This window comes from Coregonus lavaretus (assembly GCF_964263955.1).
Source record: "Coregonus lavaretus genome assembly, chromosome: 13".
NCBI classification, from domain to species: Eukaryota; Metazoa; Chordata; class Actinopteri; order Salmoniformes; family Salmonidae; genus Coregonus; species Coregonus lavaretus.
Genome location: NC_140000.1, coordinates 19,988,262 through 20,013,957, shown reverse-complemented (window position 1 = coordinate 20,013,957; position 25,696 = coordinate 19,988,262). Strand labels below are relative to the sequence as shown.

The window sequence follows — 25,696 nt, the reverse complement described above, 5'->3', positions numbered from 1 at the left end:
GTTCTCCCATCTCTACAGAGGAACTCTGGAGCTCTGTCAGAGTGACCATCGACTCCAATCAAGTTGTAGAAACATCTCAAGGATTATCAATGGAAACAGGATGCACCTGAGGTCAATTTCGAGTCTCATACTTATGTAAATAAGGAATTTCTGTTTTGTATTTTTTTTTTACTTGCTAAAACTTCTAAAAACCTGTCATTATGGGGTATTGTGTATAGATTGATGAGGATGGGAAAAAAAATCTATTTAAGGATAAGGCTGTAACGTAACAAAATGTGGAAGATGCTCACAATGTCATTTGGAAAGTGGTTACTGGAGTACCAGTAACATTGTCATTGCCAGTAATAATCAGCACCTCCACAACTGACAGCAATAACCACCATAAAAGCATTCAAGTGTAAAAAAAATGTATGCACTCACTAACTGTAAGTCGCTCTGGATAAGAGCGTCTGCTAAATGACTAAAATGTAAATGTGTTGAAGGTTGATAATAGAATGATGATGATCTGCATATCAAGACAACATTTGGCTTCTGGAGCCTCTTTATAGCAGGTCCCCTCAAGTGATGCTTTGGGGTGCAGAAAGGGCCCCGCCTTTTGACTGGCCCCCATCCTGCCATTGGCTCGTTTACATACCCCCAGTCTCCGCTGGCCAGTTCTATTGTAGTATCAGTGTCCATTCATTGACCGGGATGTCAGCGGGGACAACAATAGCTTACGCATAACTAATAGCCCCAGAACCCCCCGAGAGTCCATATACAATAGCAAACAGGACATTCTCAAAGCAGCCTTGAATGCGTCCAGAAGCCAGCCGTTCGCTGGACAGTGGGACTGAAACTGCGTAAATGTTTTTTTGAGATTTTGTTGGATTTTTAAAAATATATAACATTTTAAGGAGTAAAGCTCGCTATTAAAGCGTCGCTATAATAGTTAGACCGCAAACTAAAAGGGATTTATACTAAACCATGAACCAGACGAGGATTTTTCAGCTTTTTCTATTGGTGGTCATATCTTCAGGTAATGCTTTTCATATTTAAGCGGCTGAATGTTCGAGCTTTGAACGGGTGATGATAGTAAACGTCAAGTGAATGTCCTACATGCGGAACGCACGGAATGCCTTGCTACTTGCATGTGACTTTGAAATAATTTTAGCATGCAGCCTCAGTATCCACAGTATTTGAGATGAACGTGAAGCCATGCGTCTTTAGTGGGCACCTGCCTCTCTAGCCTATTGCAGTGCGTAAAAGCAATTTTTCCGTTCCTGTCCACTCCGTGTCGTCTCTATCTGTCTTCCATAAAGTAATTGGTGTCGATAAGGGGACGTGTAGTTTGCAGCCTCTGGGATACCATGGGTATAATTTGAGAAATCAATGGGGGCTATTAAGTCGCGCGTAAAGATGAATGGCCACGTTGGAACCGTTAGGATATTTACAACTGTGTCTTTGGAGGGAGGCTTTTGACCTTCAACATACATGTCTATAGTGTTAATTTGACAGTATGCTTGGAAAGCAGAATGGAGAGCCTTCAAAAAATATAAAACATTTTTGTTATTGATTCGGGTAAGGTGAAATACAAGAGCAATAGAGACCTTTTTTTAAAACGTTTTTCATTCCAATGCTTTTCATTAATTGTGTGTTATTTACATTTTAGTCATTTAGCAGACGCTCTTATCCAGAGCGATTTACAGGAGCAATTAGGGTTAAGTGCCTTGCTCAAGGGCACATCAACAGATTTTTCACCTAGTTGGCTCGGGGATTAGAACCAGCGACCTTTCGGTTACTGGCACAACGCTCTTAACCACTAAGCTACCTGCCGCCGCTGTTATCAGCATAAAAGTTTACATATGTTTGATCACAGATTTCAACGGTGTGCTACCATGATGCAGCATTCAGCCGATGCATAAAGAGACTAGCCTATTCGCTCTCCTTTTACGCAGAAGTTTACTTCTCTGTAAGGCAATTTGGGGACAGGACAGGCTTCATGATATTGACTTTTGTCAGCTCCCACATTATTTTCTCTGATACACCACTTAAGATCAATTAATGGCAATGGCTATCCATGAAACAAACTTAACATAATAATCACAACGATAATCCAATACAACCTTTCAATACTAACCTTGAACATGTTAGTAAATTTGACTCATCCCCTGAACCCCACTACTGTCTCTTGTGCATTTATTCCTTAGCAGGTATTGGCTGTTCAAGTCTCCATCTGATTCAAAACACTGTATCATCTTTTAACCAAGATGTGCAGTTTGCAACTGTTTCCATAAGATCCACATTTACACTTCTCATAAAAAAAGTGTTAAACTCAGGCAAAGAACATATCTGGAAATCCAATAACTGTATGGTAGGAAATGTTGATGTTTTGGCTACATCTTGTGTATTGAAATCTTATCAGGGATATTTGGTCAGATCAGACTAATCTACCCTTCGTGGTCATGGTCAGACACAGGGCAGCCAGTTGGACTGAACCTTGGGGTCAAACAATGATTGACCTCCTCACACCCTCATTTACATAAAGCAGACAGACCCTCTCTGTCTGTCCCCCCCCCCCCATTTAGGGGTGTGATGGTGTGTGTATGTGGGGGATTGGGTGTTCAGTAATCACCCTGCAGCTGCCTTATTAGACATTCCCTAAAACCTATGCACGCACACACACACACACAAACACTCTCCCCAAGCCTGCACAGACAGTGTTCTCCTAATCTCAACCAGACACCCCTCTGACTGGGGGTGTTAATCCCAAAGATCTACAATGAGGTGGAATCAGGGCCAAGGCACTACCCTGCCATGAGGCCCGATAGCTTGGCCCTAGTTCCTTCAGACTTATTTGCTTTCTGTGCCATAGCCTCATAGCCTTCCCTGGTGGCCTCCCCACTTCTTCACCTCTTATGTGGCTGGGGTTCATATATAACAAATAAGACTGAAGTTGGCTCATATAAACAGTGCTGCTGGCAGTTATTGCTGTGTGTATGAGGGATAAGAACGTTCCCCACAGTTTAAGAAATGAGTTAATTACATGCATAGACCAAATAAATTTTTTAGGTATTCAATAACCCTTTTTGACAGCAGTTATGAATGACATCTAGTTTGCAGGTTGTACGTTTCAAGATGCATTACATTTTATGGAACTTTTAGCAAGACCTAAAAAAATGTGATGCAATGGTTGCCGCAACTTTTTCCATTGCAAATGTGAATCGTTTTATTATCTGGGGAAAATTAATCGTCAAGGCCACCTAGTCAATAAGATTGATATTGCCTAACAAAATTGCCTGTGTATCATGGGCTTGGTGAAAGAACAATTTACACCACGAGTCTCATGCATTGAGAGCAAAATTCTCCCAATTCCCTTTGAGGTGGGATGAACAGAAATCGAAAATATAATTGTGTTCATTATACAATTAAACCTTTTATAAGAGCAAGAGAAAGACAGACTGAGGTTTATTGACCTCAAGAAAGAAAGTTATCAAGAAAGCCTGAAAAGTGAATTCTGAGGACAGTATTGGAAAAACATGTCCATCTCTATCTACCAGTTTAATTGAAACAATACCGATGCCCCTTTTACTGAATAGAAATATGGAACAACCTTTGTTCTGGCATTGTTTTCAATTCAAGATAAACTAGACTTCATGTTCTTAAAAGTGAAATCCATTCGGTCAGATGCTGGTGGTCAGTGAGACCTGATGTTGACTTCTTGACAGAAGCCACTTTCACAAGCAGCAATACAAGATGACATAGACAATTTCTGTGCAACAATGTCAATACATTTTGGTCATCCCGATTCGGGTTGCGATTGCTTTGACAAAATGCGCTCCACTGCATCAATCTAACATGTTTCTGAGGAACTCAGGCCGAGGCAAAGGGAAAGCGAAGTTGGTTAATTTTGGATCTGTCTTATTTTGATTGTGTTGTTTTTACATGGCCACAGAGTGCTGAACAAAGTATAGGCCGAACCCCCTTATAGCAAACTGGATGTGAGAAAAATTGAGGAAAGTGAGTTTCGCTTTAATACAGATTCTGTTAAAAATAAATGGAAAATATGCTTGGAGCATATTCTAAGTAGTTAGAACAAGTGTTAAAATACTGATGAATTAATCATCTCATTGTGTTGTCATTAGAATATATTGTCATTAACTAGGCTATTAAGGGTTGTAGAATGATGAATAACAGACAAGTTAAATATGTTATCTCAAAATGTTGCATAATAGATGCCTGGTCTGTTGCCAACATTGCCCACATTCCTACAATGCCACCCCTTGTAATTATTGGTCATTAAATGCCCCCTACCCTTGCTGAACACACCCATGGTTGTGTAAGGAAGTGCTTGTAGGCGGAAGTGAATGGGAAAAGGGTCTCGTGTTCACACACACACTAATGCCAAATTGGCTGGCAATTAATGAAGAAGTGGGTGTTTAAACAATAGAAGAGGAGCTATGCTGGGAGCAGATCCGTTGGTGCAACATCACCAGCCATAAAAAAGAAAAGAGCGTGCCACGCAGCTAGTCAAGGGGGGCTGGGAGAGGGGTAGAGAGGGGAGTTTAACTCCTATTAGTGGGACAATAGGCCCAGCCCTGCGACGTCAGTCCCCAAATCCACACAGCCCCCTGCCCCACCCCCAGCACCCCCAATCCTCAATTCCAGCTGGGCCCAGGAATCAGTCCCCAACACTTATACAGGCCTATCTACCCCCCTCCAATTTATCCATTATGCCTGCCTGCCTGCATGGGCCTAATTCAGTAGACATCATCTGTGCCTATCCCTCTGCTATGATGAAGAGTGAAGGAGGCTAGTGAAGGAAAAGGTGAAAGGAGAAAGCTGCTGGCCATAGCAGTATCCACTGGTAATAAGACATGTTTCAGCCTATACCAGAGGGTCTGCCTGTGGTACAACTTGAGCTGATAATACAACTAAGCCTTTAGAATTCTATCAAGCTCATTATAGCATGGTCATTGATCTCATCCATTTCACCTAATGGAGCTTATCAACACTGTAAAACTGTGAGAAAGCGCTGTGAATAAAGTAAAGCGCACATTTTCACTATGGTGTCCGTCTATTTCCAAAGTTGGCCTCTCCCCTTCATGCATGGATTCCCAGGGTTAGGGAGAGGGGATAGTATGGGATGAGTCAATTAAGGATTCTGCGACACACTTGCAACTGGGCTTGACTCACTAGCAAACATACAAACCCACACAGGGATAAATATAGAGAGGACGCAACCAATGAAGGGATTTACTTGTGTTTGCCTTCTCTGCCTCAACCCTGAACCCCCTTTTCATCGTCCTGGGGGGCTTAGCCACCTTCACGCCACAGTCACAATGGAAACTGTGAAGTTCACTGCCAAGTCTGAGGCGACAATAAACAATGAAGGGACTGGGGTAGGGGGGTGCTTTGGTGACCGAATGCAAGCTGTCCTCCACCCCGGCCCCCTCAGTCCCCTCACCCAACTCTCTCATGACCTTTTAGGGGCTGGGGTCACAGTCTGGGGCTGAGGGTGAAGATTTGGGATTTTGGGGGGTGGAGTGTGAGGGAAAGCTAGGGTTCTGGATAGCCCCCCTTCTGCTTATTATAAGCACCCAGATGGGTGGCGAATTTATCCCTAAACTTAACACTTAATCACACTCCGGGGCACAGGGGTGAATGCAGGGCTGCAGTGGTAAAGATGGGCTTTGCATTCTGACTGTGTGGAATACAGCTGGGAACTTATAAGGCACAGCTGAGATTGGCTGCTTTTATATGGCATACATAGATGATAAATAATATAATAATTTGCTTTATGCCTCTGATTTCAAGGTCAAATGCAAAAAAAACTACCACTAAAAACAAATGATTGTTTCCTTCTTGAGCAACCCAAAAATCATGTGCTGATTCCAGCGCTCTCACCCCTCAAAGCCTCAATCAACACAATTTGACATCAGTCTTAACTGTGCACTTAACTGCTTCCCTCATAGTCCCTTCTTCTTACATTACACACTCTCACTATCCCCAGCATGGAAGTCCCCAGGTATCGCTAATCCAATATGTCCCCACAGAAGATCTGACATGCAGCTAATCCTTAGTTACCATGACCGACATCTCACTCTCTTTACATCCCCAGCATAGCCATCCCCAGGTATTCCATTATCCGCTGCTTCCCCTTACATCAGATGTTAAGCTTGAATGAGTGTCTCTGGGTAGTGCAAGCAGTCGTTCTGAACTACAAAGACCTGGGGCCCAAAGTTCCCAGCTGTGTCAGGAAGTGTGACTTGGAGCCTGTTCTAAGACTCCAGGCCAGTGGTTTAAGCTTGGACCTGGGCTTGGGTTGCTGTGATCTGCCCCAGAGGAGGCTGTGGTCCTGGGTCATGGTATTGAAATCCAGAATGTATATATATTGCAGAGCAAATATGGAGGAGATTGTAAAATAAGTTATGTTTCGAAGGGTTTGAGATTCCTTGTACTGCGGCTGCTGGTTTGGCATGCATCCATGTGTGCATTGATTGTGTAAGTGATGGAGTTTTACCTAGAATGGCCCATGCACTCATATAATATATAGTTGTTGGAAGTGCAGGTGATTGAGAATAATTGCATGTCAGTGATTATAAGGTGTCTAACGACAATCTAAATGTAATGATCAGGTATCTACTGGAGCGAGAAGATATCTTCATTTAGATTAAGATGCTTTAAGGATCTGTCCCGTGTGGATGCACAGCTATACTGTGAATAGACTGTAGTTTCTGGTTAGTTGTTATTTGTTACAGAGGGAGTCAATGGAGGTGGATTAATGGGAAAAGGGGGAGGGATTAAATGGAGTAAAGGGAGGCTAATTGGACAAACAAAAAAACAACTGGAGGCAATGGAGATTACACAGCATGTGTTGGAGCAGAGCCAAGAGTTGGAGCTTAGACTGGGTCTCCCAGAATGGTCTGATGTGGGAGAGGGGGCTATGGGAGAGGACTATGGAGAGGATGGGAAGACTATGGATGGATGGGGGGAAGGAGTTAGGAAAGAAAGAGCAGCTGTCTGGTGTGTTTTGGTGGGATGTTTGAACGTTGCAGAGGTTTGCTGTGGTCAGCTGTGTTGATATTGGAGGATGTTTGTTGTGTCTGGGTAGTGTGTATTGTTGTTCTTCAGAGGGGTCACAGGGTCAGGGGATCCAGACGTCACACGCTACAGTTCCACAGCTTGCCACGTAAACATAAGAGACCGAAAATGAATGGAACCTTTTCTTCGGCTCAGCATCTGTCCTCTTTATCTTGAACAGCTGGGAAAGGTGGATTGGACTTTAGAATAGGTCAGGGGAAAGAGAGAGGGTTAAAAATCAGGGAGAACAGAAGGGGTGTCGCCAAATGGTGCGTATAATGGGGGGACGGGCGTGTTGACGGAATCGGTGACGGGGTTCGGCGAAGTGTGAGCGATGGGGGTGGCATGGGAAAGTCACCTCCAAGTTCAAGTTAAAAAGGGGAGAGGGGGACAGGGGGGTGCAGTAGAGGGTATGGCGAGAGGGGGGCAGATGTTCTCATCCGAGTGGGCGATGACTAACGGGGACAGAGGGGGAAAGGGGAAAGGGGGTGTGGGGGGGCTATCACTTGTCATCCACCCAGACTCCATTGAAGTCATCCAAACTTGACCCCTAACCCCTCTCCCTCTCCCCCCTTCTTCCCCACTTCTTGCATTGTTCAGGCCCTCTCTTGCTTCAATGGCTCCATGGCATTCGGCACTATTGTAAGGCAGTTTGGGGAATTAATTGTGTTTGCGTGCTCTGGGAAGGAGGGGGGGCACTGTGAAAGGCAGAATAGGATGGGGGGTGGAGGTAACTAACAGAGCTATCAATCAGGCTGGAGGAAAGTCAAGTGCAAGTTCACCCTTCTGAAAACTACCCAAACAGACTCCTCTGAAGACATTCTCTTTGCTCCCCTCCCTCTGTGCTGTTGTTTCTCACTTTTTCAGTCCAATACCCTCTCTCTCTCTCTCTCTCTCTCTCTCTGTCTCTCTCTCTCTCTCTCTCTCTCACACACACACACCCCCGTCTGGAGAATGAAGCTGTCACTAGTGCACACAGTGTGAGGTGCTCACCACTGAGAGAGGCAGCCCCACTTTTCACAGGGTCTCATTGTGGGGGAAGAGTTAAGGCTTCAGGCTGTCTGCTCTTGCTCAATGAAACTGGCCATTTATCAGTGTGTGATTCCCAGCCTAGCGCTATAAACCCAGCCAAGGAGTAATCCAGCGTCCTCTTTTTCCCCTCTTTTTCCCCTCTTAATCTCTCATTAACAACCCTGTTATTCACCGGTAATTAAGGTGTTATTGAGAACACAAGGGCCTGGATTGTGTCCAACATCTAGTTGGGCAGAGATGCATAACTTGGTTTACATAGAGCACTGGAAAAGTTTGGGCCTTTTTCTGTTTTTTGACTAAACCTTTACATGATATTTCAATATCCCACGGGAGGCCAGTATGAAAAATGTATGCACTCACTTAACTGTAAGTCGCTCTGGATAAGAGCGTCTGCTAAATGACCAAAATAAATAAATATATATATAAATATATATATATATACAGTGGGGGAAAAAAGTATTTAGTCAGCCACCAATTGTGCAAGTTCTCCCACTTAAAAAGATGAGAGAGGCCTGTAATGTTCATCATAGGTACACGTCAACTATGACAGACAAAATGAGGAAAAAAAATCCAGAAAATCACATTGTAGGACTTTTTATGAATTTATTTGCAAATTATGGTGGAAAATAAGTATTTGGTCAATAACAAAAGTTTCTCAATACTTTGTTATATACCCTTTGTTAGCAATGACACAGGTCAAACGTTTTCTGTAAGTCTTCACAAGGTTTTCACACACTGTTGCTGGTATTTTGGCCCATTCCTCCATGCAGATCTCCTCTAGAGCAGTGATGTTTTGGGGCTGTCGCTGGGCAACACGGACTTTCAACTCCCTCCAAAGATTTTCTATGGGGTTGAGATCTGGAGACTGGCTAGGCCACTCCAGGACCTTGAAATGCTTCTTACGAAGCCACTCCTTCGTTGCCCGGGAGGTGTGTTTGGGATCATTGTCATGCTGAAAGACCCAGCCACGTTTCATCTTCATTGCCCTTGCTGATGGAAGGAGGTTTTCACTCAAAATCTCACGATACATGGCCCCATTCATTCTTTCCTTTAAACGGATCAGTCGTCCTGGTCCCTTTGCAGAAAAACAGCCCCAAAGCATGATGTTTCCACCCCCATGCTTCACAGTAGGTATGGTGTTCTTTGGATGCAACTCAGCATTCTTTGTCCTCCAAACACGACGAGTTGAGTTTTTACCAAAAAGTTCTATTTTGGTTTCATCTGAAATTCTCCCAATCCTCTTCTGGATCATCCAAATGCACTCTAGCAAACTTCAGATGGGCCTGGACATGTATTGGCTTAAGCAGGGGGACACGTCTAGCACTGCAGGATTTGAGTCCCTGGCGGCGTAGTGTGTTACTGATGGTAGGCTTTGTTACTTTGGTCCCAGCTCTCTGCAGATCATTCACTAGGTCCCCCCGTGTGGTTCTGGGATTTTTGCTCACCGTTCTTGTGATCATTTTGACCCCACGGGGTGAGATCTTGCGTGGAGCCCCAGATCGAGGGAGATTATCAGTGGTCTTGTATGTCTTCCATTTCCTAATAATTGCTCCCACAGTTGATTTCTTCAAACCAAGCTGCTTACCTATTGCAGATTCAGTCTTCCCAGCCTGGTGCAGGTCTACAATTTTGTTTCTGGTGTCCTTTGACAGCTCTTTGGTCTTGGCCATAGTGGAGTTTGGAGTGTGACTGTTTGAGGTTGTGGACAGGTGTCTTTTATACTGATAACAAGTTCAAACAGGTGCCATTAATACAGGTAACGAGTGGAGGACAGAGGAGCCTCTTAAAGAAGAAGTTACATGTCTGTGAGAGCCAGAAATCTTGCTTGTTTGTAGGTGACCAAATACTTATTTTCCACCATCATTTGCAAATAAATTCATAAAAAATCCTACAATGTGATTTTCTGGATTTTTTTCCCTCAATTTGTCTGTCATAGTTGACGTGTACCTATGATGAAAATTACAGGCCTCTCTCATCTTTTTAAGTGGGAGAACTTGCACAATTGGTGGCTGACTAAATACTTTTTTTCCCCACTGTATATATAAAGGAGCTGTAGGGCAAGATGAATAATGGAAAATAGATTAAACAAGATACGAAATGTCAGTAGAGAATGGGGTAGGAATGGTAGATTTCTCAAGAACTCTAACACACACTGTTTATTTCATATAAATCAATCCACCAAGCGAGGTGCTTCAATATATTTCCCCAGAACCAGATGGCCATATATTGTCGGTATTGGAAGCTCCTAAACCTGCTAACTATCTAGGAGTTATATTTTACAATGGTGATCTAACACAAGGTGATATGTGCTTAAGGCACTACACGAAACCTATAGTTAGGTCGTTAACAGAGAATAATTTACGAAAAAAGTCCACTTAGATTGATGATATCAGCACTTGGATGGATTCATCAGCCATCTTTCAGTGTCTTCCTCCCTCCTCCTCCCCTCACCTTGATGTTGAGTGGCATCGTAAAAAGGGGTCTTCAATTCGTTCATGACTCTATAAACTGAGGAGCACCACCCCTGGCCCTTCTCTGCTTCTTGAGGTTAACATTGTAAAGCCTGCAGGCAGGGAGAGATTCAACTTCTGGCCCTCTGAAGGCGCTGTACTGGAATCACTGAATGATTGGTTTAGTACTGTAATAGCAGGTGATAGGTCATATTCCTGATGCCTGTTCAGTCTAAAAAATATTGTTTGTGTGTGTGTGTGTGTGTATGTGTGTGTGTTTGTGTGTGTATGTGTTTGTGTGTGTGTGTGTTTGTGTGTGTGTGTCATCATTATTATCATCCTCATTCTCATCTTTTCTTCATCATTGTCATTTTTCAACAGCTCTCTTACTTCCATCATTATCCTCTTCTTCATCATCAACAACACCACCACCATCATCATCATCCGTGGCTGACTTCTTTCCTGAGGATCTCCCTTGTCATCTTCATCAGCCCTCTTACCTCCATCATCATCATCATCATCATCATCTGAATGGAGGAGAACTTTAGCAGTACCTGACCTCCCATGCTCCTCTTCTCTCTCCCAGTGTTGGGCAGTGCCTCTGAGCTGGCCTTCCTGAAGGAGCCCAATGATGTCATCGCCGTGCGTGACCGGCCCCTGATGCTGGACTGCCAGGTGGAAGGGGAGGGGCCTATCTCTGTGACGTGGCGGCGTAACGGCGTGCCCATTCCCATCGGGCTGAAGGCTAGCGTGTTGGCCAACGGAACTCTCCTGATCAAGAGCTTCCAGAAGAGGAGAGAGAGCAACGAGACGGACGCTGGGGAGTATGACTGTGCTGCCCAGAACCACTATGGCATGTTGATCAGCCGCAAGGCCAGGGTTCAGCTGGCATGTAAGTTACACACACCACAGACACCCACACACACACAGGCACAGAGACATATTGGAGCGCTCATATACACACACACACACACACACACACACACACACATTAGTAGTCATACATAAGACACATGATACACATACTGTATACTGTAAGAGTCATGTGTGACACATTACATGTCATGCAGAAGTTATATGTAAACTATTTTGAAATGGCTAGCAAGCCATTGAAGTGAACATAGCATCTCACATAAACCGTCTCTCATGCTGGTCAAGACATTCTTTATGTGTGTTCATTCATTTGATACTGCCCATTGTGCCTTTAAATCATACCTGACTGCTTTAATCCTCCCTCCATTATCTGACCAGCCCCCCAGTTGGGACTGAACATTAATAACCACAGCACCTCCCCCCACTCTAAACCCCCCACTGAGTAGACAACCTTTCATTCACTAACTCCCCTGACCCCTCTCTCTGGCCAAATAAAACTAGAAGTGGGCAGTTGGGGGTTGGGAGATGCAGGGGGTTATGGGTAAACCAGCAGAATTATGGCTCTTGGGAGGATTGGTGGTGCTCCCCTCAGGGAAAGGGGTTACCATGGAGATTAACTTTCATTTAAGAAAAATGCCCTAACCGTATTGATTACAAAATCGCATAGGTTGTTGGGCAGTTGCTCTAAGCCTATCAGAAAGACCTGTCTCCAGGGACTTTGTTGTTTTTTGGGTTCTAGGACATTGAAAACAGTCTTGGACATGTCTTTTAAATTCTCTGATCTATTTTCTCTCACACACAGCTCTCCCTAAGTTCCACATACACCCAGAGTCCATGTCGGTGGATGAGGGTGGCGTTGCCAGACTGACCTGCCAGGTGAACGGCATCCCAGAGGCCAACATCTCCTGGGAGAAAAACAGAACCGCTTTGAATACTGACGATAACAGGTAACGCATGGACACACACACACACACACACACACACACACACACACACACACACACACTATAATTCTCCTTTCCTGTATTCAGGTACACCATCCTGCCCACGGGGATCCTGCAGATAACCGGTGTAAGGCGGGCTGACAGTGGTGTGTATCGCTGCGTAGCCTCCAACATCGCTAACACTCGCTACAGCCACGAGGCCCAGCTCACTGTCACTGGTAAGAGAAGCTGTCCTCTCTGAGTCTGAATGTGTCAGTGATCAGATCTGCTAATAACAAATATGCCTATCTGTTTGTGTATTTACTGATATCTGTATTTTTTACTTTGTCACCATTTCCTGTCCTCTCTCTCTCTCTCTCTCTCTCTTTTTGTCTCTACAGTGGCAGCTCCACGGATCTACAAGGAGCCGGTGATTCTGTCGGGTCCTCAGAACCTGACCATCACTGTGCACCAGACTGCCATCTTGGAGTGCATCGCCACTGGCAACCCTCGACCCATCGTGTCCTGGAGTCGGCTGGGTAGGGCTCTGCCCCCTCTCACTCTACATCACTGTCCCCTCTCACACACCCTACATCACTGTCCAAACCCAATACCAAATTATTCTACCACAGAGAGTATTGTCTTGTAACATCAATTTGTTATCGCTAACTGGTAAAATCTATTTGTTATTGTCACCTCTGTGACACCTATTAGCATTACAGAAGTGACAGCAAACATACACATGATATAAGACTTCAATGCTGCCTTGGTAGTTGAACATTGACTGAACGCTGCTTTGATATTGTTGAGTAGTTCTGTGCTAAATAGGTCATCCATGTTTGCTACAGATGAAACCTTCAGCTCTCTAACTCTCCCCCTTTTCTCTTTATCCGTCTCTTCTCCTCCAGACGGGCGCTCCATCGGGGTGGAGGGTATCCAGGTGCTGGGTACGGGGAACCTGATGATCTCAGATGCCAACCTGCAACACTCTGGGGTGTACGTGTGCTCTGCCAACCGCCCTGGCACCAGGATGAGGCGTACCGCGCTGGGTAGACTGGTGGTGCAGGGTGAGTAGTAGTACCCATCAATCTCACACCAAACACACTAGTATTGACCCTCAAATCCCAAACACACACAATGCAATATTGGCTTTGTTGATACAGCACTTGTCAGATCTCCCACCCCCAAAATTATATCCCCCACACACCATTACCAGCCTCCAGGAAACCACTCACCTCAATAGACCAATGCCTAGGCCTCCCTGGCCTATGCTGAATGCCCCCCTATCTCCTACCCCAAAACACTCCTGTAGATCTCAAATGAGTGGATAGGTAGAAAAAACATGGCAGACATTCCACCCTGCCAATCAGGAGACAATGTGAAACTGTTAGCATCTGGTTCAAACCTATGTGATCTTTCCAGATCTACAGAAGAGCCTGGGGTAGTAGGGGCTGGTGGTCAATTTGAAAATTCATCTCAAGTCTCCCTCGGTGGAGCACCTGACCATCCCAGGGCTCTGTTTGGGGGGGGGGGGGGGGGGGGGGGGTAGAGATAGGGGGATGTGGGGAAGGGATGGGGGAGATGGAGGGAGAGAGGTAATAAGCAGAATGTAGGATGGGGGTGATGCTGGGGTTATTTTGGGAAGGTCAGACTATATTAACCTTTGGTGGATTTGATCATGACCTTAAGGGTGAACTGACATCCCCCAACTCTTCTGACCTCCTGGCACGGGTCCTTGATGTTCTGCTGTTGGCCAACATGTTCTATTGAAATGGGTTGATATTGGGCTCCAGCTGGCCACAGATAAAGGAGGAGATATCGTTTATTGCTGAAATGACCCTACCTCTACTTCACCGAGGCTTTCTATACCTACCTCTCTGCTCTACCTATTTTAGCTCATGATACCTTGTTTTATACTATATAATCTTAATGGTGGTTCATCCCATGGATTCAACTCACAATTATGCTCACGCAAATATAAACTCAGATGCACACTCAAACACAAACACACTCAAATTATATGTGTTTGTTTGAGTTTCAGAGTGAGTGTGTATGTGTTCATAGTTGGAGTGTTTAGTCAGGTGATACTTTCCTGTACATCAGTAATACACTGCCAAATTACACTGTAGTACACACATTTGTAAATGTATACTGGTAGCTGGTGTTAATGGCTGAGTCTATCAGCTTGTCCTCTCCACCCAACTCAATCAATCAATATCTGCTTTCTGTGTCTTTCAACATCAGGGTCTGGCATAGCAACCTTATTGTGCTTGGTGAATATATTCATTCATTTATTGATTGACTTTGTAAAAGGAACAAAGAGCATAACTTTATTTGAAAACAAAGAGGTCAAACCATAACTACGTTTGGAGGAGGACAATTGCAGTCAATGTTCATATACAGATATGAATCGGTTTAGTTAACCGTGCTTTTTGATAACTTGATCAAAACAGGTATGTTAGTGTGGATAAAATTGCTGCTCTTTCTAAAACTACTCATACAGTTAATGTGGGGTTAGATAACAATCCCGTCTATAATGTTACCACCATCTATATCAGGGACCCAGGGTATACCCAAATCTAACATCAATAAAAAATACCATATTAATTCTAGTTAACTCAATCACTTGATATCTCATGTCAAATACCATCTGCCTCAATGTGCCTGAAAGTCTCCCAAGTTCACTGATTCTACTTAAACTTGACCAGCCTTTAGCTTCTGCAGACCTTTTCAGTGTTATGCAGTCAAGTCTAGGGTCGGTCTGGGCTGACTTTGCATATTATGGGATGCCCATTCAGACTTAATTTCCCTGGCTGCGTCTGCCTCCTGACCCCCTCCCCAAACTCATTTGTGGCTGCCGGGGGTCATAAATTGGCTGCACCAGTGGACCACCTGACCAGGACAGATGCAGGCCACAGTCAGACAATGGCTGCATAGCCACCATCTGTGGGGAAGAGAAAGAGACAGAGAGAGGGGAAGATGCATGGAGAAATAGAGATACATGTACACATACAATAAATACAAGAGAGAAGGGAAACAAATGCATATTGAAATAGAGTATTGCAGTAATCAGATATACACACTCATAGACAGCAAGGAGAGATATACAGGGGAGCAGGGAGAGGTAGAGTAAGGGATAATTAAAATAAGAAATGAGAAAACAGACAGTGAGAAGTACAGATGTAGGATCTGAATTTGAGCAGTTTGCGACAGAAGGAAAATAATCCTGCAGCAACAGGAAATGTGAATTACTTTGTGGATTATAATTAATGGACATTTTTGTAGGGGGTTGATAATAAAAAAATCATTAGGGGAAAATCAAGTCTGAAATGTTAAAGTCGAACTTACAAACAAGCCTTTTAAGAAGCCTTTTTAAACCTCAAATACACTACAAGTGCATTGCAGGAAAGTTTTTCTGCAACTGGGTGATCAAATTAAGATCCTACATCTGTAGGTTGACAGAGCGAAAAAGAGAGATAGAGGGAGAACAGATACAGAAGAAACTGGAAAACAGAGCACTGGAAAAAGATAAGATATAGAAACAGAATAAAACAGACAATGCTAGCAAAGCCCAAGTGCAGGAGGAGGGGGAGCAAAGTAATCGTGCCAGAGTGAGGGATCACCTCTGACCTCCCACCCCTGACCCTCTCCCTGCAGGCCCTCATGAAATTATGCGTGAGATGGTTGGGGATGGGGTTTGAGTTATGGTGTTAGGGGGTGGAGCTATGATGGGTTTTTTGGTGCTATAGGCCTTTGATTGGCAGGCCTTGATAGAGTAGCGAGACGGTCCCCGCTTCACCTCCCTGGCCTGTGGGGACACTTGTCTTTGTCACAGCTGCAGGCGACAAACACAGGCAAGGCCAAGTTCAGGGGACAGAGGCCACCGAGTGCCAGACAGACACACAGAAGGGCTCAGGACACAAAGGGACACGACAGCCATTGTATGTTTGCAAAACAGCTTATTCTAAGGGACGTCTATGTGTAGGTCTACAGGCCCATTCCCATGGCTTCTGGTTAGCATCCTCATGCATAGGGAAAGCTGAGAGTCACTTTTCATTCACACCTTCTGAATATGTGCATAATATTCCAGGGAAGTTAGGACAATTCACAATTGTCATGTGGTGTTTGATTGGGACCTATGTGTTGCGTTAGATTTTAGCCCTGGTCATGGTCCTCTCATTGTATTGCTCTGATGACACTTGAATCAGGTTTACAGAGAGGAAAACATATTCAGTATATTTCTGGATAGTTCAGTATATTTCGGTATAGCTCTGTATGAGAAATGGTGCGAAACAGTTGAAAACCAATCTATGATTGGTTTTCATGATTGAGGACCTAAATGTGTGTGTGACCAAATTTGTGTGTGTGTCCAGGATGCTGAAGACGTACAGAAACACAGAAAACTCTAGATAGTCCAGCCACACCTTTGGTAGGCAAACAGCTAGACAGAGGGACAGGCAGACCCAAAGAAAAGCATTCACTGCAGGTTTCTCCTCTAGTTCACTGAAATAATAGGAACCGCTAACCCTCATTGAAATAACAGGGCTTGAATGCATCTCTACTCTAAATAAATGGCCTTGCCCATGTTCAAGTGTGAAGTGCACTCTAGCACAGGAGAGAGGGATGCTAGAGGTTAGATTCATTACCCGTCCTTCCCCCAAATGCAGTAGTATGGAGCAGCCCCCATTCACTCTCATAAAGGCAGCCATCTCTTTTGCTCGCAAATGAGTAAACCAGCAAACCTGCACCCTAACCCTAACCACAGTCCCCCTCCTCCCCCTCTTCTCTCCTCCCTCAGTCCCTTCTGCAGAGGGGCAGGCTGGGACAGCTGGGGAGCTCTCTCTGCAAATAGAATGACAATGACAATGACCCTGACTGCCATTCTGTCACCAGGCTCACACACATATCCACCATTGATTGAGTGGTTTACTCGAACTCAATTTCAGTTCTCCACAATGCTGGAGCTGAAGTGAAATACACACTTATTAAACACGTATTCTAGACTGTTTGGAGTACTCCTGTCAGGCTAGGCATAAGGTATTGGACAGTTCTTTGCTGATGGATATCTCTAGAGGGCCATCTATGGTAGCTTACTGTTTCAACTTTACTTAAACCAATATTTGGCCCTTTGCTCTCAGGTGGATTTATGTTAGGGAGACTGTAGAAAACACTGTAAGGAGGACTAAACGTGTTCCTGTGGTAATATAAAAACGTTTAGCACAATTTATTGTCATATCCAAGTTCTGCTACCCTGGGAACCCTAACCGATATATATCTCCTCAATATCCTCAAATCTCCACAAGATAAAACCAAGCATTTTTGTTTATCTTTTCGGTACACAAGCTTTAGAGGCCCAGCTTGCGTATCATCTTTTATTTTCCTGTCCTTTATTAATGCAAAGAGATTTAGGCTCAGCGTCCTGGTTAGAAATAAAATCCATCCCTGCCATTGATTAATGGCCGCCTCAACCCCCCATGCCCCCTGTCCCTTCACCCCTACACCCCCCACCCCCTCTCCTCTTGGTCCGCTTTTCCCAGAGTCCTGACAATGGATTTGTGAGCAGGCTAATTTTTACGAGGGGGGTGGGGGTAGTAGTAGAGATGCGTGTAGAGGGAGGCGAGGCATCAGGTTTTTGCACACAGATATGTGCCATTGTGGCAGAGAGACTGCATCTGTCCCCCCTCTGTCCCCCTCTCCACTCGGGTGTCACGAGAGGGACGGACAGGAGTGTCGCTTTAATTGGGGGACGAGATGCTGCTGTCATGGCTCATGAACTTGATTTTGGACTCATGCTCAGCTGGAGTCCGAGTCTGGACCTTGTTGGAGATGGTGGCTCTTCATGTTTGTGGATTATTTGGGGATTTGGATTCAGAGGCAAACACTCATCCTGACCACAGAAAACACAGAACAGAATGACATTTCGTCCTTTTCAAGTCCTTCAAGTAATATTTGACACCTAAACTATATTCATTTGAGCACAAGCAGGGTATATAAAATATTGAATGAACCCTAGAACTTAAATTAAGATTGTATCTACACATTTGTACTTTTCCCCTTCTCTTGTACACTGTCCATTATCGCAAACATAATGTTGGCAAGTTTATAACTCATCTCAGTCTCACAGCCAGTATGGTCAGTATAACATCAAGTCCATCTGTGTCAAGTGCATTGCTGAAACATCTCTGCTGCCCTCTACTGTGCTTTATAGTAATTGCAAGACATAGGCAAAACTGCACAGTCAAAGCAGCCCCTGAGCCCCATAATGGCAAGCAGTATCTCATCCCCTATCCATCTCCCTCCGCACCCCCTCTCAAATAAATGAAATTTAAATAAACAACATAATGTAGATATTGCAAAGCAGTCTTTGAGATAGTAAAAGATGGCAGAACATTGCATCACATATATTAATTACATAGCACATAGAGAAATAGGAGAAGCTCACTCTCTTTCTTTTTCTTTCACTCTATTCCCAGCTCCTCCTGAGTTTTTGCAGTGGCCGCAGTCTGTCTCCAGACCAGCAGGGAGCAGTGCAGTGTTCACCTGTATGGCCCAGGGTGTCCCCGAGCCTCACCTTATCTGGCTGAAGAACGGCAAAATCCTGACGCCTGGTGACAACGTCAAGCTCACCAACAATAACAGGTACAGTAGTATGCTTTTACTCATCTACATTTACTTTTAGATCTGCCAATATAAGATTAAGTAATGTAATTAATACATTCATTACACCACCATTATCATGGTCACTCCAACTCTTAACAATGTCCTCTACCCTCCCCCCCACAGTACGCTGGCGGTAACGCGCATCACCACGGAGGACGAGGCCATCTACCAGTGTATTGCTGAGAACAGCGCTGGCACCAACCAGGCCAGTGCCCGCCTGGCCCTCAACCAGTCCACGGAGTTGCTTGAGGCCCCCCAGGACCTGACGGCCATGGCCCTGTCCCCCACCACCCTGCAGCTCACCTGGGCCCAGCCCTCCCCAGAGGTCACCGACGGCATCATCGGATATGTGCTGCACATCCGCATGTTTGGCGGTAAGGAGGCTGTTGTAATATAATACTACTTCATTGTCCAAAGTGAATCTATATTTTTGCTGTCTTATGTAATTCATATGGAGAATTGAATATCATTTTTTTGCTGACACTTATGCATCTAGAAGTACACAAGACTGCCTCTTTTGAATACCTTCCTGTCGTAAAATGCAAAGATGATGACCTCACTTCCTGTTTCCTGTCCCCTCCAGAGCCAGACAGCAGAGAGCTGCAGGAGGCCGTCAGTAAGACCACCTTCCAGCATGAGTTCACCACCCTGGAGCCGGCCACCACCTACTCCATCTACCTCAAGGCCTACTCCCCTCTGGGAGCCAGCCAGCAGTCCAGCACTGTTGTGGCTACAACACTAGGGGGCGGTAGGTCATTTAGATATCATGAAATTAAAGGAGATATAAGCGGTTGCATATCAGAGTGCCTAATTTCTCATGTTCCTCTATCGCTCCTATATTTTCCTCTATCTCTTTTATTTTTCTCACCTTTCTATCTTTTCCTGTTTCTGTCAAATCTCTTAGTTTCAGTTTTTCACATTTTGTTTCTGTCTATTCGAAGCCTCACTCATCTCTTTCCCTTTTCTCTATCTGTCTTCTCATGTGTGGAATTCAATGTGTATGTTAATCCCTTCATCCTCTCTGTTTCCCTCTCTCTCTCTCCCCTCTTTCCTCTCCCCGGTCTTTCCCCTCACAGTACCCAGTTCTCCCAGTTTCTTCACCAAGGTGCTGAACAAGACGGCAATGCAGGTGTTCTGGGAGCTGCCCAGTAAGCCGGGCAAGGTAGAGGGCTTCAAGCTGTCCTACCGCAAGGTCCCCCAGCCCAACTTCCAGGGGCAGGAAGCATTTCCTGGTCACATCAACACCCACACCATCTCCCATCTAGGTCAGTGATGAGGCAGCATACTACTAACCAATGTCACTGCAGGGTCTCAGATTGCAATGACTCACACAAAGCAGACATTTTCACAATGCAGAGCGCCAGCACTGGTACCAAAAGGACCTTTGAAATGGAATGAATGTAACTAAAATCTGTGTATTAGGGTGTTGCTTTTTAAAACTGTTTATGGTTGATTTTCCTAACTGTAAGCTATAAAAATAAAGAGAGTCGCACACTCCATATGTACAACCTCCCAGTAACTGGCCATCTGTTTCAGAACCCGCTGCTGTGTATGAGATCCAACTGGTGGCCTACAACGGCAATGGGGACAGCGCTGCCAACAAGCGTCTGGTTTCACTGGCTGAGAGTGGTACCAGCGCCAAGACCAGCACCGGTGAGACACAAACACTGACCTTAGGATCAGTACCCTATGTGTAGAGTACTGTCAAACACCAGGTGGCGATGTGGAGCAATGATGATCTCTAGTCAGTTTGTGTGTCAGGGGTACATTTTTTATTTTAGTAATTTATCCAGAGCCTCTAACAGTCTTCTTGGGTCTTCCTCGAGTCTTCTTGGGTATGACGCTACCAGCTTGCCACACCCGTATTTGGGGATTTTCTACCATTCTTCTCTGCAGATCCTCTCAAGCTTTGTCAGGTTGGATGGGGAGCGTCGCTGCACAGCTATTTTCAGGTCTCTACAGAGATGCTCGAACGGGTTCAAGTCCGGGCTCTGGCTGGGCCACTCAAGGACATTTAGAGACTTGTCCCGAAGCCACTCCTGCGTTGTCATGGCTGTGTGCTTAGGGTCGTTGTCCTGTTGGAAGGTGAACCTTCGCCCCAGTCTGAGGTCCTGTGCGCTCTGGAGCAGGTTTTCATCAAGGATCTCTCTGTACTTTGCTCCGTTCATCTTTGCCTCGATCCTGACTAGTCTCCCAATCCCTGCCACTGAAAAACATCCCCACAGTATGATGCTACCACCACAATGCTTCACTGTAGGGATGGTGCCATGTTTCAATCTTGGTTTCATCAGACCAGAGAAGAGTCCTTTAGGTGCCTTTTGGCAAACTCCAAGAGGGCTGTCATGTGCCTTTTACTGAGGAGTGGCTTCCGTCTGGCCACTCTACCATAAAGGCCTGATTGGTGGAGTGCTGCAGAGATGGTTATCCTTCTGGAAGGTTCTCCCATCTCCACAGAGGAACTCTGGAGCTCTGACAGAGTGACCATCGGGTTCTTGGTCACCTCCCTGACCAAGGCCCTTCTCCCCAGATTGCTCAGTTTGGCCAGGCGGCCAGCTCTAGGATGAGTCTTGGTGGTACCAAACTTCTTCCATTTAAGAATGATGGAGGCCACTGTGTTCTTGGGGACCTTCAATGCTTCAGAAATGTTTTGGTACCCTTCCCCAGATCTGTGCCTCGACACAATCCTGTCTCGGAGCTCTACGGACAATTCCTTCAACCTCATGGCTTGGTTTCTGCTCTGACATGCACTGTCAACTGTGGGACCTTATATAGACAGGTGTGTGCCTTTCCAAATCGTGTCCAATCAATAAATTTGACCACAAGTGGACTCCAATCAGATTGTAGAAACATCTCAAGGATGATCAATGGAAACAGGATGCACCTGAGCTCAATTTCGAGTCTCATAGCAAAGGGTCTGAATACTTATGTAAATAAGGTATTTCTGTTTTTAATTTTTTATACATTTGCAAAAATGTATAAAAACCTGTTTTCGCTTTGCCGTTATGGGGTATTGTGTGTAGATTGATGAGGAAAATATTAATTAAATCAATTTTAGAATAACGCTGTAACATAACAAAATGTGGAAAAAGGGAAGGGGTCTGAGTACTTTCCTAAATGCATTGTAAATTACCAAAGTTACCATAGATTGCCTTATATTTTCTGTTAATTACCTAAATTACTTTGGTAAATTACCAGTGGCTTTGCAAACCTAGTCAGGGGATATAAGTAAAAACATATACTCATCCTGGATAAGTGTGTCAGCTATATTATGAAAAGATAAATGTAATGTAAATCTCTTTAGTTAAACTTTCAGATCACAGAAAGAACATGTCAGTGTGGGTCTGCACAGATGTTTGTCAAGTATATACAGTGAGGGAAAAAAGTATTTGATCCTCTGCTGATTTTGTAAGTTTTCCCACTGACAAATAAATGATCAGTCTATAATTTTAATGGTAGGTTTATTTGAACAGTGAGAAACAGAATAACAACAAAAAAATCCAGAAAAACGCATGTCAAAAATGTTATAAATTGATTTGCAATTTAATGAGGGAAATAAGTATTTGACCCCTCTGCAAAACATGACTTAGTACTTGGTGGCAAAACCCTTGTTGGCTATCACAGAGGTCAGACGTTTCTTGTAGTTGTAGCCACCAGATTTGCACACATCTCAGGAGGGATTTTGTCCCACTCCTCTTTGCAGATCTTCTCCAAGTCATTAAGGTTTCGAGGCTGAGGTTTGGCAACTCGAACCTTCAGCTCCCTCCACAGATTTTTCTATGGGATTAAGGTCTGGAGACTGGCTAGGCCATTCCAGGACCTTAATGTGCTTCTTCTTGAGCCACTCCTTTGTTGCCTTGGCCGTGTGTTTTGGGTCATTGTCATGCTGGAATACCCATCCACGACCCGTTTTCAATGCCCTGGCTGAGGGAAGGAGGTTCTCACCCAAGATTTGATGGTACATCGTCCCTTTGATGCAGTGAAGTTGTCCTGTCCCCTTAGCAGAAAAACACCCCCAAAGCATAATGTTTCCACCTCCATGTTTGACGGTGGGGATGGTGTTCTTGGGGTCATAGGCAGCATTCCCCCTCCTCCAAACACAGCGAGTTGAGTTGATGCCAAAGAGCTCCATTTTGGTCTAATCTGACCACAACACTTTCACCCAGTTCTCCTCTGAATCATTCAGATGTTCATTGGCAAACTTCAGACAGGCTTGTATATTTGCTTTCTTGAGCAGGGGGACCTTGCGGGCGCTGCAGGATTTCAGTCCTTCACGGCGTAGTGTGTTACCAATTGTTTTCTTGGTGACTATGGTCCCAGCTGCCTTGAGATCATTGACAAGATCCTCCCGTGTAGTTCTGGGTTGATTCCTCACCGTTCTCATGATCATTGCAACTCCACGAGGTGAGATCTTGCATGGAGCCCCAGGCCGAGGGAGACTGACAGTTCTTTTGTGTTTCTTCCATTTGCGAATAATCGCACCAACTGTTGTCACCTTCTCACCAAGCTGCTTGGCGATGGTCTTGTAGCCCATTCCAGCCTTGTGTAGGTCTACAATCTTGTCCCTGACATCCTTGGAGAGCTCTTTGGTCTTGGCCATGATGGAGAGTTTGGAATCTGATTGATTGATTGCTTCTGTGGACAGGTGTCTTTTATACAGGTAACAAGCTGAGATTAGGAGCACTCCCTTTAAGAGTGTGCTCCTAATCTCAGCTCGTTACCTGTATAAAATACACCTGGGAGCCAGAAATCTTTCTGATTGAGAGGGGGTCAAATACTTATTTCCCTCATTAAAATGCAAATCAATTTATAACACATGCGTTTTTCTGGATTTTTTTGTTGTTATTCTGTCTCTCACTGTTCAAATAAACCTACCATTAAAAGTATAGACTGATCATTTCTTTGTCAGTGGGCAAACGTACAACATCAGCAGGGGATCAAATACTTTTATCCCTCACTGTACACAAGGACAGGGAATGTGTTTTTTGGGTACTTTTGTTTTCAACTCTTTCTGGGTGTAATTAGTGCACAATATTTGCCTCATTATATTAAAGTTAAAGCAGATCGCTGTATCGACACCACAGATGGTGTGAGTCATGGCGTTTGTGTGGGTGCGTGTGCGTATGAATGTGTACCCCACTACTGTTTCTCTACTAACGCAACCCATTTTTGTGTGTGTTTGTCCAGGTGGGCAGAGCCCATGTAATTGCAGGCAGGATGACGAGGGGTCAATGACTGGCATTGTGGTGGGAATCCACATTGGCATGGTATGCATCATCTTCTGTGTGCTGTTCCTCATGTTTGGCTACCGCCGCAGGTAAGGAGGCACTTTTTGGTAAAATTGAATATGGTAGCAGAATATGGTTTTAATATGGTTTTATAGTAATAGGAAGTGTAATAACTCTAGATTTTAATTTGCACATTGCTTTATTTATTATTGCCTGGATATTGAGTCACTTTGACTCGAGGACATGGGTCTCATGCCATGTTTGAATGCTTCTCTCCCAGCTTCTTCTGCAGGAAGGGGACCCAAGATGGCTGGTCAGGGCCCCGAGGAGGAGACAGGAACCAGCGGGCTGGCTCACCAAAAGAGGGGGTGATCCGCATGCCCGAGGTCATTGAATTAGTGCCTCAGGTAAGGAGCTGTAACATGCACAATTCTACAAATATTCTACATCATACACACTCCCAGTTCTAGCTTTCTGTGTCCTATGGAGCGGTTAGTATAATAATAACCATCCTTCTCTTTTCTGCCTGTAGAGATGTGACTCTATCACTGCTCCAGTGATGGTTGTTAAGGGTCAAGCCCTCCCAGCGCAGTGCCAAGTCCTCATCGAGCAGCCCCCACCATGCCAGCCTGGCACAGGCACCGGCTAAAGCACCCAAACACCACTCCACTTACCTCCCCCAACCCCAGTCCCTTTACCCTGAGAAATGAATGGCTGTTCTATGGTTCCTCCACACCTCACCTGCCCACCAACGCCTTAGCCATAGTCTGCCTATTGCAGCGTCCAGCCATAGTTCTAGCACTGAATGAGAGAGAGAGATTGAGAATGAAATTGAGAGTAAGAGATGATGTGTTGAGGACTTCTGTTGAATGTCCAATACCACAAAGGAAAAAAGGTATTTCATAATAGCTTCAAGTAAAAACAAAGTAGAACCAATGTAGTCATGAGTAACTATTGAGATTTTAACCCCATTTCAAGTCAACTTACTGTCTTGTGTCTTTTACACCAAAGCTGAAAGCCTTATTTTAACATTTTATTTTTAGTTCCATGGAAATGTATTGATAGCCATAGAAGAAATGGGCACAGACCATTTATTATTCAAAATGACTCATTAGGTAAAATGCTGCTTGCTCATCTCTGAAGAAAACTGCAAATTACTATAGTCCTTGTATATTCTGTGTGGTATTGGACATTGTGCATCTTCTTAAAACCAAAACCCATAAATAGCTTCATTTTATGTAATTTTAAGTTAATCGCCAATGGTGCCATTTTCAGGTTCTGCCAAAAACAGATAGATATACTGAGGCCTTTTACCAGTTTGAACAGTGAACGTGGCTCTCAGATGATTAGATGTTGAGCTTGAGTCAATGGATGAGATAGAAAGTCTATTAGTCTCCATCTTACATTGAGGCCAGTACCAAAGGGATTTCTATGTTCAGCTTGTGAAACAGTAGATATAGTGAATGTTGTCAGT

The 25,696-nt window shown here is 44.5% G+C and overlaps 1 protein-coding gene across 1 annotated transcript; it reads left to right on the top strand.

The window, feature by feature from the left end:
• Positions 1-963: 963 nt before the first annotated feature.
• On the top strand, positions 964-24,871 carry LOC311139099 (immunoglobulin superfamily DCC subclass member 3-like; the record flags this gene model as incomplete). Its single annotated transcript, XM_084173985.1, has 14 exons — positions 964-1,015; positions 11,128-11,433; positions 12,217-12,361; positions 12,446-12,576; positions 12,739-12,876; positions 13,246-13,404; positions 18,811-18,976; positions 19,121-19,371; positions 19,581-19,745; positions 20,074-20,262; positions 20,534-20,650; positions 24,182-24,311; positions 24,503-24,629; positions 24,755-24,871. The coding sequence occupies 14 exons, from the start codon at positions 964-966 to the stop codon at positions 24,869-24,871; spliced, it is 2,193 nt and encodes a 730-aa protein (XP_084030111.1).
• Between the last annotated feature and the right edge of the window lie 825 nt (positions 24,872-25,696).